Here is a 14,952-nt window from a genome sequence, read left to right as displayed (position 1 = left end):
CGAAATCTCCAACATTTACACTACTGGTATTTAAGGCAGATGCCTCTATCCGCTCAGCCATATGAATGCCACGCTGCACGCTTAGTAAATAGTCTCATAAGTATTGCATTTTTTGTTGCTATTCCTTTTATACACAAATGGGTACATACATATGTGTACTATATGTTTTTTTATTGCATATTGTGTGGAATATTTGCAGACGCGTTCAACAGAACTTAGTAACATTGGATTTTTAGCAGTGCGTCATTAGCAATGCATTCGCTGTTCTCTTCTATATGTATTTAATTAGCGAGAAAGACCCATATTGCTTTAATGATTCCTTTTTTTATATTATAATCTTTTTTTTTAACAAGAATATTTGGAAACGCGTTTGGCAATTGCGAGCGTCTGTTGATTTTTATTTACTGTCTGGGAGATAGTGGCTGGGATAAACCCGGGCGGAAAATGGCTTGTAAAACCAACCAATTTACAAATCAATTCAATCGCAAATAGCTGTTAATTAATTTCGCACAATTTGTTGATTCTGAATTGAGTGTTTCAACACTCTGTTAAAAAACACTAAGTCCAGCTTAAAGTACATAGAAAAGCATTTTTCTAAAGGCTTTGATGTTATTTTTTTTTCAGGAGTTGAATCCAGGATTTTCGGTGTGGTAGGCGTAGCACGCTACCATCACAGTTCTGTTAACTGACAATTACACAGTGCTACAAAAAAAAATATCTCAAGAACTTTTGTAGCTACCTAGTGTCCGTTGTAGGTCTTGATGAGTAGATCAAGATGCCGTGTTTCAAAATTTTCTACCACCCCGAAATTTTCAAGTTATTGTTGAAAAACTGTTTTTCTTGTACCTCGCGCATTCAAAAATTCGTTACTCCGTCATTTTTCCATCAATTTTTAATTACTTAACAGTTTTGGAAAGCTGAAAGATAGGGCTTTAAAAATATATATATTTCTCTACACTTTTTATAGCAAATTTTTGAGATTTTTTAAAAGTTATCTAAAATTTTCTCGTTTTTTTTTAATTTTTCAAAGTTTGACGGCTTTTTAATGTAGCATTTCTGTAATGAATTATTTTTTTTCTTAAAGAGGTTGAGAGTAAAAAAAGTACTGGTTGATCAAATTCGGTTGAGAATTGTTGAAATGACAACACTTTTTGTGAACAAGAAAATTTTGCTCTCATCGTAGAATCGATATCGCGCCATGTCAGGATTGAATGTATGATTACAGTATATCGCTGCCATCGTATTGAACATTCTTATCGTTTCTTTTATTCCACCCATTATTTTTTGTTATAACAAAATTTCAATTATTGACTTTAATTATTTAAACAATTTCGATATTTTTTATTTATCTACATATATCATCTCTCGAGTAATTTTATTTCGCTCCTATGTTGGAGAGAAAAAATAAAGAAATAAATAGTTGCAAATATATTTACATAAAATTTTGTTTTATATTATGTACTTACTACAAAAAAAAACTTCGAATTTCGATAGCTGTTAAAAATGTTTGCTAGATATTCTACGTTTATAAGCCACATCGTCAGTATCGCGTTTTAGAGACCAGCAATAATTTGCCAGCATTCTGATCTGACTTTTTCCGACAAAGCGTTTTTCGTTCTCTAATAGTTCCTGATGGAACCGTTCTCTCCCTGTTCGTCACTGAATTGTCCAAGATTTTCAGGGAAGAAATCCAAATGTGAATGCAGAAAATGGACTTTGTGTCGTTGATTTCTAGGCCGTCAGAGTTTTCTTCATCATCAGCTTCTAATGAATTTTGCAGTTCGGAAATTGCATCACGAATAGTCGATATTTCTCCCTTGATTGGATGATATACAGTTAACACATTAGCATATTGTATACGGTCACGGGTTTTGTAGTGATGACCAACAGTATTTTTTTGCAAAAGTAGCAATCTTCTGGCTTATGGAAAAGTTGACGATGCCATATCATTGGAATTGAGAATGGTAAAGGTTGTTTGTTGCATTTCCCAGTTTTCCATTTTTCGAGTGCGCTGCAGCACTTCACACAAGCATACTCTGGTTCATACCAAACATATTCACTATACACGCGATTAAAGATAGATGTGAAAGCTTCTGTGAGAGCTGCATTGGATTTTAATTGTATACGATGTTTCGTATCAACGAATAACCCGCAGACGTAACAAAACCTATTACGCTTATCACACATTTTTAAAAAAGTACCTTGTAGCAACACGTACAACCACTGACTGATTTGATTCTACCAAAATGACAGTATCCTAACTTTCGTCTTGTCATTTATCTTACAGAGGCAAAGAGGCAAATGTCTCGGAGAGCAATTAAATAACTGTGTATCTCATTTCCACAAACAAGAAAAACCGTTGTCAAAACCGTGGTTATATCAATTTTTCCTAACACATGATTTGATGATAAAAGTAAATAATTTTGTTTATCTTTGTTTCATAATTAAATCATAAAAAAAGGTTAAACGGAGCATAGAGAATGCTCAAAACAACGGCGACGATATACTGAAATCATACATTCAATCCTGACATGGCGCGATATCGATTCTACGATGAGAGCAGAATTTTCTTGTTCACAAAAAGTGTTGTCATTTCAACAATTCTCAACCGAATTTGATCAACCAGTACTTTTTTTACTCGAAATAGAATGTTCTCTTAACCTTTTTAAGAAAAAAAAAAATTCATTACAGAAATGATACATTAAAAAGCAGTCAAACTTTGAAAAATTAAAAAAAAACGAGAAAATTTTAGATAACTTTTAAAAAATCTCAAAAATTTGCTATAAAAAGTGTAGACAAATATATATATTTTTAAAGCCCTATCTTTCAGCTTTCCAAAACTGTTGAGTAATCAAAAATTGATGGAAAAATGACGGAATAACGAATTTTTGAATGCGCGAGGTACAAGAAAAACAGTTTTTCAACAATAACTTGAAAATTTCTGGGTGTTAGAAAATTTTGAAACACGACATCTTGATCTACTCATCAAGACCTACAACGGACACTAGGTTGATATTAAAGTTCAAAATAAGTGTAGCACAGTGTTATTAATGTCGCCCTGAGAGTATCAATGAAAACTGTTAAAATAACAGATTTCCGTCGACTTTAGAATAACAGTGGCTGTTGATATTACAGAGATTTCTATGGCGCGATAATCATAAAAATAAAGTTGTGAGCGTCGTGAACGCAAGTTTCACTTTCAAATTAGCTGACGCATTTGCATAATATTCAAATGACCAATGAAATCAATTCTTTTAACAGTAAAATCAGTAAGTTTGATAGAGAATCTGTAATTTTTACAGGATAATACTGTAAACTTGACACCAACAATTTTGTTCTATTGAAATGACTAAACAAATTTATTTTCTTGATATAAAAAAAACTCATTTGAAAGAACTATTATGCGATCAATTTTACGAAATCTGTTAATTCGAGAACAACAAACCGGATTTGTTAATTTTACAAGCTTCATTTCTTTTGGTTTAGCCATAAAAAGAGCAAAACAAATAAAACACCCAAATTTATTTCGTTAAATAATAAGCAAATATCATGTGAAAAATTGGTCAAAGTGCTAATTACCATTGTACACATGCTAAAAGCACGCATTTTCAATCAGTGAATTTATTAAGATGCAAAATAAAAACCAATAAACCTCAACTAGTGCCCAAAACAAGTGCTCCTTTTGTTGTAGCTTTGGTTGATGTGGATTTTTTTTTCAATTTAACTCGATTTTAAGGCCCACTTTTTTCGCATTGAATCTTATAAATGGTAAAGCTTGAACGCCAACAATTTATTATAAAAATTGCATATAAAGTATATCGCAAAATTTCGCAAGCAACAAGCAAAACCTGTTCCGAACTAGAGGTTTACGCCGATCATTTTGTCGGCGGCAGCGGCGGCGTAGGCTCCATTATATACCGGCGGCGGGGGCCGGTGCGCCAACAAAGTTATCGGCGTAAACCTCTAAACTGACGGGATGGACTTCAGAGTATCACATTGTCCACAACTAATGAATATGGAAGCATACTGCTGACGTCAATGGCATGTTTGACGTCAATAATAAAGTTGCGGATAAGTATCTGGGAGGCTTGTAATACGAAAAAAAAAATAAAATTTGGAAAGGTTTTGCTTATATGTATTTAAGGAAATCGACGTTTCGGCGATTTCAGAAAGGTCCGGGGTTTTTGTCTCAAAATCTCGAGGTTCGTTCAAAAAAATTCAGGAGTAGCTCTTTGCGGAGGGAGGCTAGATCAGGTTGAACTGGCCGGTCAATAAAGACCTCACATAGACTGAAGTTGGCCATAGTGTTACCAGAATTTGTTTGACGACCAAACGGAAGAACCCCAATCCGGTGCAGGACATATACCAACTCCGTCCTCTTGGCAAATACTTGCAGTTTTCTAGGACTCAGCTTAATTGCTGCCTCGAGATCTGGCAACTCTGCCGCTCCTAATAGCTGGAGCCATGACCTCGGACACGAACACAGAACGTGCTCAACCGTTTCTTCCTGCAGCTCACACTTCCTACACTTACTGTTACTGACGAGGTCTAACTTATAAGCATGTGACGCCAGAAGGCAGCGTCCAGTCAGTATGCCTATCGTGAGCCTTAAGTCTTCTCTCTTCAGAGATATGAGCCACTTTGTGAGGCTTTGCACGTGATCTTAGAAATTTTGCAGCCCCGCGCTTTTGTCCACGCCTTTCCTGCTTGCAGAGGGAGGGAAAAATACTTCAAATTGTCACACTTTTGTAGCGTAGTTTCACATGTTCTGTAACTCGTCGTCGGCAGGATTTCTTTAAACCATTTGTGGCTTGATGCTGGTCACGCACAAAGGCGACTTACGGTTGCTATCAATTATCTACTAATAGTAATAACTCTCGTGGCACAGTTTTAACGATTAGCATCAATGCTGGCTTGTTGTTGATCGCGCAAAAGGGCTCCTTTAGTTTTTTCGTCTGTTTCTAAGAACTACAATTCCCGACGTGCGAACAGTAACAATCCAAACCACTAGTTGCTACCACGTATCCTGGCCCTTATACCGGCAGCACATAAGCTATAGGACTGCAACTTTCCTAGAAGCTCTAGGTGTAGCTCCGAAGACTTTCTGGCCGTCAACTTTAGCAAATGTCAAACCCGTAGTCTTCTGTGTTGAATTATGAAGTGTAAAAATCAAAATTAACATTTCAGACGTTATTTTATAGATAAACAAATAAAGTGATTTTTCAAACCCTTCTCTTCAACTTAAGTATGATCATTTCAAAGTAGTATTTAAACCTCTGGAGCCTACTAAAGGATTTTCTATCACTGACTTTGGTTATTTTTTCAGCCAATCGGGAATTTTTGAAAAAAATCAGCACCTTTTTCGCGTAACTTGCTTTTGTAACAATTTGAGGACGATTTGAAAACATGTACGCCTTGGATAGTTTTATTTAAATTCATTGTTCTCTATTAGTCTTTTGATATTTTTGACATTCGGCGGCGGCGTTTATCGACGGCGTATATCTCTATTCCGAACTTAGTCGCTGCACCTCGATTACTTTCATATTAATGCTAATGACGTAAAAATAAATTATTAAAGTTTATCTCTAACTGTAACACTTGCTAAGCTGCATTGAAGGTAAATCACTTACGTCAATATGTGATGAAGAGATTAAATTTAGGTTTACCATTGTGAGAACTGTTTGTTCAAAAAGGCTACACAATTACTGAGTGCATCATACCCACAAATGCGGTTAGAGCAACATTGATGCACTTTGTGAGGTAAAATTAGACTGCAACAACATGAAGACGTAGCAAAGAATGTGACGAAGGTTTTGATATATTTATATATTTAGAATGTCATTTCAGAGAGTGAATGACAGCTGAATGATGTGTGTGTGTATTTTTATAGATATTCTTGTATTTTTAAGAAATTAAGCAAATTTGTAAAAAGTCTCCAAACTCTACATCCCGATAATGGAGCCTAAAACGCTGCAAGACTCATTCTTTCCTTTTTGAATTCAAAACCATATCAAGGCGTTACACCTAATTGTAAACTCGTTCAAACGGAAACAGATAATTTGGTTGTTGTTTTTGTAGCAGTGATTCGCCTATCTTTGGTGATAGGTTAAGAAGCTCAAAAAAGAAGACTTCATATCTCTATAAAAATATTTTCATGCTTTACTATAGAAACTAAATGCGCATAAAGTTAAGCGAATTTCAATAACTGCAGCACAACTTCAAAAAGTCTCCAAAGCCTAGATTCATTACAAAAAAGCGTTGCATTTGCATTTTAAAGGAATTAATTTGAAAAGTCATACTCAACAAGCGTGGTTTCCAAACTCTACACTCTTTGGATATTTGCATAAATCTAATGTGATTCATACTTTGGACTAGGTAGGCAATTGAAAAGTAAAGTCCTCTCTCGGCGAACGAAAATCATACTCTACAAGTCACTTATCGTACCCGTCCTGCTATATGGGGCAGAAGCATGGACCATGACAACAGCAGATGAAGCGGCTTTGGGAGTGTTCGAGAGAAAAGTCCTTCGAAAGATTTATGGACCTCTACGCGTTGGCGATGGCGAGTACCGAAGAAGATTTAATGATGAGCTGTACGAGCTATACGCAGACATCAACATAGTCCAGCGAATTAAAACGCAGCGACTGCGCTGGCTAGGCCATGTTATGCGAATGAAAGATGATGCTCCGGTCAAGAAAGTGTTTCTATCGGAACCCGCCTATGGAAGCAGGGGTAGAGGGCGGCCCCCACTCCGTTGGAAGGACCAGGTGGAAAACGATTTAAACTCCCTTGGTGTGACCAATTTGCGCCGGTTGGCGGAGCGACTGGCGCGCCTTGTTGGACGGCCATAACCGTTTAGACGGTTAAGGGCCAATTAAGTAAGTAAGTAAGTAATGTGATTCAACACAAGTAAGAACAGTCTCCAAAGTCTACAGTCAACCAAAACCTAAGCGAAACTTTACGCAAAAACTTTCCAAATTATTTTAAAAACTAAGTTCAATAAAAAAAGGTTTAAAAATTCTACACAATATACACTGAAAGAAAAAAGCTGGTAAAATCAACTGTATTTCGGGCCAATTCAACAGATATTTTTGTCTATTTTTATCCATCGCAAACAGCTGTTGAAGCAACTTCGCACTAATTGTTGATTTTCAATTGAGTGTGAAAAAGTTCATCAAATGTAAGCCACAGCTCTGTTAAAGTGTGTTTAATTGAAAACACTTGTATCTAAAGATTTTGATGTTGCTTTTTCTAGGCTCTGAACCCAGGATTTTCTGTGAGGTCTGCGTAGCACGCTACCTTCACACTACGATGATCGCCTAGCCCTGCTCTATTAACTATTATTAACGTCAACCTGAAAATACCAATGAAAACTGTTAAAATAACAGATTTCCGTCAACATTAGTATACCAGTTACTGTTGATATAACAGAGATATCTGTAGTTACCAAAGTTAATGGATCACTTATGCGAATAATGCCTAACATTGGTGGTCCGAGCGAAGCTACACGTCAGCTAACCAGCTCAATAATAGTATACGCAGCACCAGTGTGGTATGGATCTAAACGGACCCATCAAAAATATATATTAGCAGCGTACCGACTTGCTGCTTTAAGAATAGCAAATGCTTATCGGACGGTGTCAGACGACGCAATCCTGGTTCTAACCCGGAAAATCCCAGTGGACTTACTGGCAAGCGAAATGGCCGATCTGTATAACACTAATATCGAGCGACCATCTGAAGAAGCCAAGAAGAGAGCAAGGATACAAACAATAGTTAAGTGGCAAGTACGGTGGGAGGCCTCGAGTAAAGGGCGCTGGACCTTCACGCTAGTTTAAAACGTAGCTCAATGGAATGAGCGGAAGCACGGCGAACTGAACTACCATCTCACGCAGATAATGAGTAGACATGGCGGTTTCAAAGAGTATTTATGGAAGCGTAGGATAGAGGAAGATCCTCATTGCCCAATGTGTACCACGGAGTTAGAAAACGCAGAACACGTCATGTTCCACTGCCCCCGTTTCCACGAGGAAAGACTCGCCTTGCACAGAGCCCTTGGGGAGGAACCATGAGACTACCATGAGAAATTTAGTATCACAAATGTGCAACAGGAAAGAGTGCTGGACTGCAGTGAGGAAAATGGCATTTATAGTAATGACACGCCTGATGGATGCTGAGAGGGAGCGCGGAGAAATGCGGATGCGAAGCAGTGGCGATTAAATCGACACTCAGAGCAAATAGCGGGAACCTGGACGCAGGGACAACAGTAGGCTCTTAAAAAATGAGAAATATGGAACGCCATCCTGAAGTAATGCGAAAGTGGTACCGGGGTGGGCGACGGTTCCAAAACGGGGCTGTTTTTTAGTTTACGGACACATGGTTGCAGCGACGGCAGCAATTGTGGTGCATTAGGCATTTTTCAGCCCCCCCGCAAAGATATCTCTAGCACGATAGTCTCCTTAAAATTAGTTGATGCCTTTGCATAATATTGACAGTTGTTCTCTCTTGAAATGACTAACGAAGTGAGTTCTTTTAACAAAAATCAGTTAAATTGAGTGCGAATCTGTAATTTTTACAGAATATTGTTAACTTGAGAGCAACAGTTTTTCATCTGTTGAATTTACTAAACAAATTTGTTTTCTTGACAAAAAAAAGTAACACTCGGTTGAATTAACTATAATGCGATCAATTTTACTGAATGTCTGTTAATTCAAAAACAAAAAAACCTGATTTGTTGATTTTACTTGTATGATCTCTTTCGTTGCACTATAAAAACTATTTCACACTATTTAGTGCACTTTTTCGAGGATCTTATATTAACTTAAAGTAATTGCATTACGATTATCAATTAAAAATGCAAAAAATACCCACGGAAAGTATAACAATCGGCAATATATTTCCAACAACTCCTTGGACAACGACAATGATAGTGGGCGACTGTCAAAACGTGGCGGTGAATTCGACAGTGATGTTGGCGTCGAGGCTGCAGATAGCGAGCTGCTCGCACTACATGCACCTACCAACGATTCTGTAGAAAGCGAATTGGTATACGACGAGGCGGGTGAGGGATTTAGCGAAGAAAGTGGCGTACGATAAATGTCACCTTCATAATAATGTCCAAAGTTTCCATCATCATCTGTAGCATTCACATGCACAGTTGTAGTATCTGGGGTAATGCGTAGAGCGGGTATACGAATATTTTTGGTAATGTAATGTTGTTGCACTTTTGTATTATTAATACTATTATGGCTTATTGTATTATCATTGATTTTATTGTTGCTTTTATTGTTACTGCTGTCATTATTTATTGTTGCCAATTCATCTGGACTTAGAAAGTGTCTCTGTTGTTGTTGTTGTTGTTGATTATGATGATGGTGATGTTGATTTTTATTTGGTTTCTTCTTTTTTGGTTCAACATGATTTTGTCCATAATGATGATAATGTCCACTATTGAGATAAATTGCTGCCATCGCTTTCTCATACTCTACATTACGCGTATTGTTATAGTCATTGGCATGTTGTTGTAGTTGCTGCTCTTTTTGTTGTTCATATTGTTTTGGATCATTATTTAAATGTTTGTGCTGATGATGTTTGGCTGATGTGCCAAAAGAGTTTGATAGTTTTTCGATGTATTTATTAAATATCATTTTGATGCTTTACACTGCACGATTTTTGGACTTTCGTAAAAAATGAAATGTTCGTGTAAATTTTCGAATGATGCCTTGAGAGATATTAAAGCAATTCACAAGGTCTTCTTTTCGTCGTATGTGCTATAAATAATAAATAAATGTAAGGCGCGACAACCTCCGAAGAGATCTAAGGCCGAGCTTCTCTTCCGTTTTGCGTCGTGCTCCTCTGTATTTTCCCTACAAATTCGCCGGACGGGACAAGTTTTATGTCGTTTCCAAACGGCATCTGCAAGGCAGATGAGTTTTCACTGAGAGCTTTTCATGGCAGAAATACACTCGGAGCGCTTGCCAAACACTGCTATGCTTTAGTCAAATTTTAAATTGAAAACCATGGAAACAACGCAAATCTTAAAATTTTACATGAATACAATACTCTTGTGAATTGCTCAATCACTTTCTGTATGGGCGTGAAAAATTACATTTACGTATTTTTTAGATATCTTAGATTGTTTATAATTTTAAAAGGCATTTCTTTTTAATATTTTTTATTTGTAATTTTTTTTAACTTTTTTTATTTCCACAACTTTTTTTAACTTATATGGATTTTTTTAATTTCTACAGTTTTTTTCTTTTTGTATTTTCTAGTTTTAATTGAATATTTTAAATTACCACATTTTTTTTTAATTTTTCTTTTATTGTTTTTTTTTTTTTATTTTTTTTTATAAGATCGCGGGTTCGAATCGAGCTCAAGGCCTAACAATAATTATTTTATCATTATTTTTGTTATGATAAATATTTTCTTAATTGAAAAAATTATTAAATTAAAATAGAAGAAAGAAAAAATTTAGACAACTGCCAAAGCTCGTTGTATAGATCAATTTCGGGAACTGCTAAATTCCTTCAGTTCCCGAAATGGATCTATACAACGAGCTTTGGCAGTTGTCTAAATTTTTTCTTTCTTCTATTCTAATTTAATAATTTTGTCAATTAAGAAAAAAATTATCATAACAATAATAATGATAAAATTATTATTGTTAGGCCCTGAGCTCGATTCGAACCCGCAATCTTACAAATCAGTAGGCTGATCTAACAACAAAAGAATTGTTAAATTTTATTTATTTTAATTTTTTTTGTGTTCTTCTCTTAATAACTTGTTAGTGATTTTCTGTTTTTGGTTAATAATATCATGATTTTATATAAAATTTTCGTTTTTCACTTTTTTTATTTCCCTTTTTTTTTAATTTCTTGTTTTATTTTTATAATTTTTTGCAAATTTTTTTTATTGTTTAATTTTTTTCTTTTTTTTGTATTTTGTAGTTTTGATTGAATCTTTTAAATTTCAAATTATTTTTTTATTTTTCCAACATGAAATGTTTTTATTTCTCTAAACTTGATTTTTTATTTTTCCTATTTTAAATTATTCATTTATTTTATTTTTTACTAGTTCTAACTATCAAATGAAATGAAAACTTTTACCTTTGACATCTTGTTTTTTTTGTTTTTTTTTTTTTTTTTTGCTTTTACTTTTTGATTTTATTTTTTATTTCTTTTTATCTTAATTTAAATTTTTTTTTATATTTTACTTTTTTAGTGTTTTTTTTCTTAAATTTTCTTTATTTCTTAAATTTTTTTATTTTCTTATTTTTTATTTTCTTTATAACTTATTAGTTGCTTATATAGTTGTTTATTTTTGGTTTATGTATATTATTAATATTTTATTCATTCATTCTTATTGTTTTATTTGTTTATTTTTTTTTTTGTTTTTTTTTTAATATCTTCTATTATATTACCTTTTAGCCTTTTTTGTAATTTGGAATTCTTTTTTCCTTATGTACTCAAATAATAAGCACTTTATTGCGACCAAGTCTTTTGTAACAACACGTTAGAAACTTAAACCTTTATGCCGTAAAATTTTATAAAAATCCAAACTTGCGCTTAAGAAACGTATATCACAAAGTCGATGTTTATGTTACCTTACCATATAATATTTAAATTATTATTATTTTTTTTTTTTTTTTTTTGTTCTTCAATTATATGCACACTTTAGTATTCAGCAAATAATTTTTTATCGCTATTTTTACTACCAACGCTTCAGTGCACTTCTGAAACACTTTGCTAACAAACTGCCAATCACACTTTTCACTTCCTTCTTCCTTAACTTTCACTTTTCAGTGTCGTTCTTTGTTCTAGACCGCGCTTTATCGTTAGACCGCTTGCTCATTCGTGCGCTTGTTTTGTATGGTTGTTCGCTAGTCTGTCGCGTTCTAGTGTGCCTTCACTTAATAATTTTTTTCAAAATAATTAATAATTTATTTTCAATTGGTTTATGCGATTTCACGCAGAGGTGCGTATTCTTTGCCGGCTCAACGGACACTGGTGCGCTACTATGTTCGCTATGATCACAGTTGTGGTCAAGACTCATTTTAGCAGCGAATAAATGCTCGTTAAGATATAGTGAATGCATTTTTCATATGTACTGTACATAAGTATACACGAAATTACAATTTACAATATTATCTGTGATTTTTAATTGATTTTTTTTTGTTTATCAAGTCATTCGGTGCGTATATGTTTTTCTTGTTTTTAACCTGTTCAACGTTGTTGTCGTTTTTGGTTTTTCATCGATTAAATTCAAAGTTGAAAAAATCCAATTTGCAATTCCGATCACATAAACACTTGACGTTTGTCTCGCAAACTCGTCGTACGTTGTTTTTTGTTTTATTAATGACAAATGATCTTCGATCGATCTTTTTACGGTTCGTACCTTTTTTAGCAAAACTTACGTTGCGTTCAGTTTTTCAATTTTTAATAAATTTTTTTTTTTTAATACTTTTTGAAGGCATAAAATAAAACAAGATTTATCAAAACCGCAAACTAACAATCAACGATTATGCACATACGTTATTAAGCTTGAACGATGCGATCTCGTTTTATGTTTACTGTTTATACAGAACGTATTTGGGTTATATGAACTGAATTGTTCTGAACGAACGCGCTGTCTTAACACAAATGAAACGAACGCAGTTGTACTCTTATACTTTTTAAGCAAAGCAAACAAAAACAACAATCAATAGGCCATGCAAGGTACTCGCGATGTGTTGACAGCGTGCCGTTCTTGATACGCAGACGGCAGGTATGATCGACGCTGTTCGTGTTGGAGGTAAAGAGTGCCAGGCCTAGAAGGCGGGCGACATAATTGTTTTGTTTGCACTGTTGTGATATTTGTTTTTTTTTTTTGTTTTTGCAAGCGCTTGCCGGCTTAAATAAAAGTAACTCATTTTGTTGTGGTTAGCAAAGCATAAAAAAGGCTCAACAAATGAGTGAGTACGCTTGACACATAGAGTGAGTCAGTATGGCAGTGACATAGTTGTAAAGGGAGACATTTTGAAAAGAATTTTAACACGATCGCAAACTCATATTAAATTCTCTGTATTTAAGTATTACACTCGTTATATACACCCACAATTTTTTTATGTTTCTTATAAAATAAGGTTCACACAGCGTTTGGAAAGCGTGGGTTTGGAGACCAAATGTTTTTTGTAAAACTCTCCAAAGTCTACACTTTCAAACCAAGCATTAAAACGAGAAAACGTATACAAAAAATGTACTTTAAAGACTTTACTGTACTTTAAAGCCTTTTTTTTCAAAACTCTCCAAAACTTTTGAGTTTTGTAGAAAGCGAGCAGTCAATAATTATGATCTACATTTTTATTAAATGTTAAATTGCTCATTTTACAGCGTGTTTTCAAATGTATTGAACTGTACGTACATAAAAAATGTGTCTTATACTATAAACGCATGGTTTCAAGCAGTTTATCTAAAATCTCCAAACTTTCCGATAAAAGTCTCCAAACTCTCCACTAGGCTTAGATCATTCAAAAGCGGTTTTTATTATATTCTAAGAGCTGATTAAACCTAAAAAAAAACTTAAAAGTTCCAAGCTCTTTTTTAGAAATAAAAATTCAAGTTTGCATTTGTTTTTATCGCTATTCGCCTACGTATGCAGCGTTTTACAAATTTCTCCTAAATCTACTTACACAAAAAATAAACAAATAATTTGAATTCATACACTGCTTTACGTTCTAAACGCATGGTTGAGGCATGTTTTTCAAATTTGCCAAAGTCTCCACTTGCCTTAAACCATTAAAAAAGGCCTTTTTACTTTCTAAAAACTGTTAAATATTCGAAACATCTATTTTAAAGAAATAACGAAACTTCAGAAATTTGGAAAATTAAAAGAACCTGTACAAATTAACAAACAAGTTGCATCCTAATCGCATTATAAGCGGAGTGGGCGGTCATGATCAGTGATCGGACATCATGATCGTTTCATCTGCAGATTACATATTTAATTGACCACAAAAGTAAGAGAATATAGTCATATTAACTAACTTACTCATAAGTTGTTTATTTTTCTTGAAATAATTGCGTGGTCGGTTTGTTTACAAACCAGGTGATAGCACCAATTTGGGTATATGTATGTACGTAGCTTTCCTGTATATGTATGTATTGCTACCTTTCTACCTTTGTGGTCACATTTTGTTTTGAATTGAATGACGTGTTACAATTAACTGCCCCCGAGTTTATTATACGCATGCGTTCGCCCATTTTAATGACATGACAATAACAACGTTTTAACTCTTAATTTTAATACGTATGTGGACCTGTATTGTAGCATGAACATAAGTATAAAAGAAGTCACACCACAGAATTGACGTCGGGAATTCTCACAGTTTTGAAGCAGAGGAATGGGGAAACCTCGACTCAGTTGGGAGAAGCAGGTCCAACTTAGTGGAGGTCTCCCCCTTCCTTGCTTCAAAACTGCGCTGTCGACTGGAATACTTTTTAGTCCGGAGCGTCTTCGCCCATTCGCATAACATGACCTAGCCAGCGAAGTTATCGCGCCATCGATAGGATTTGGGTTCAGGAAAAAAAGTTCCACTACGCATACCCAAAAAAATAATTTTCGAGCCTGCGAAAAAAAATGGCGAAATGGTAAATTTTTCGACAAAAACACTCTCCAAAGCCCAAAAAAGTTTTTTTTTTCCAAAAAAAAAACTGGTGTAAAAACGCTGGCGATAACAGTTTAAAAAAATATTTTTTTTTTTGGGTTTTGGAGAGTGTTTTGGTTTTTTTGCGCAGGCTCGAAAATTATTTTTTTGGGTATGCGCAATGGAACTTTTTTTCCTGAACCCAAAATCCAATCGAAGAATCGATGGCGCGATATCGGTTAATAAATCGACCCAGTCTCACGGATAGTACCTGAAATCTTCCGGAGAACTTGCCTCTCGAACACTCCAAAAGCTATCTTATCTTCTCTCGA

General features: G+C 34.7%; 1 protein-coding gene across 14 annotated transcripts in view; it reads right to left on the bottom strand.

The window, feature by feature from the left end:
• csw (corkscrew) overlaps positions 1-14,952 on the bottom strand; it is a 183,780-nt gene that overhangs the window by 45,775 nt on the left and 123,053 nt on the right. The window contains exons 1-2 of one of the 14 annotated variants that reach the window (XM_067780937.1): positions 11,420-12,729; positions 8,872-9,661 (exon numbers count right to left, since the gene is read on the bottom strand). The exons of 2 other annotated variants lie outside the window; for them this stretch is intronic. In XM_067780937.1, the coding sequence (XP_067637038.1) occupies positions 8,872-9,647 (776 nt within the window). In that variant the 5' untranslated portion in view covers positions 9,648-9,661; positions 11,420-12,729. Of the gene's footprint in view, positions 1-8,871; positions 9,771-11,419; positions 12,730-14,952 lie in introns of those variants that run through there. 11 more of the 14 variants (XM_067780942.1, XM_067780936.1, XM_067780941.1 and 8 more) reach the window with 11 other exon arrangements.

This window comes from Eurosta solidaginis, chromosome 4, assembly GCF_040869045.1.
Source record: "Eurosta solidaginis isolate ZX-2024a chromosome 4, ASM4086904v1, whole genome shotgun sequence".
Taxonomy (NCBI): Eukaryota; Metazoa; Arthropoda; class Insecta; order Diptera; family Tephritidae; genus Eurosta; species Eurosta solidaginis.
This window is presented reverse-complemented; position numbering and strand designations above follow the sequence as displayed.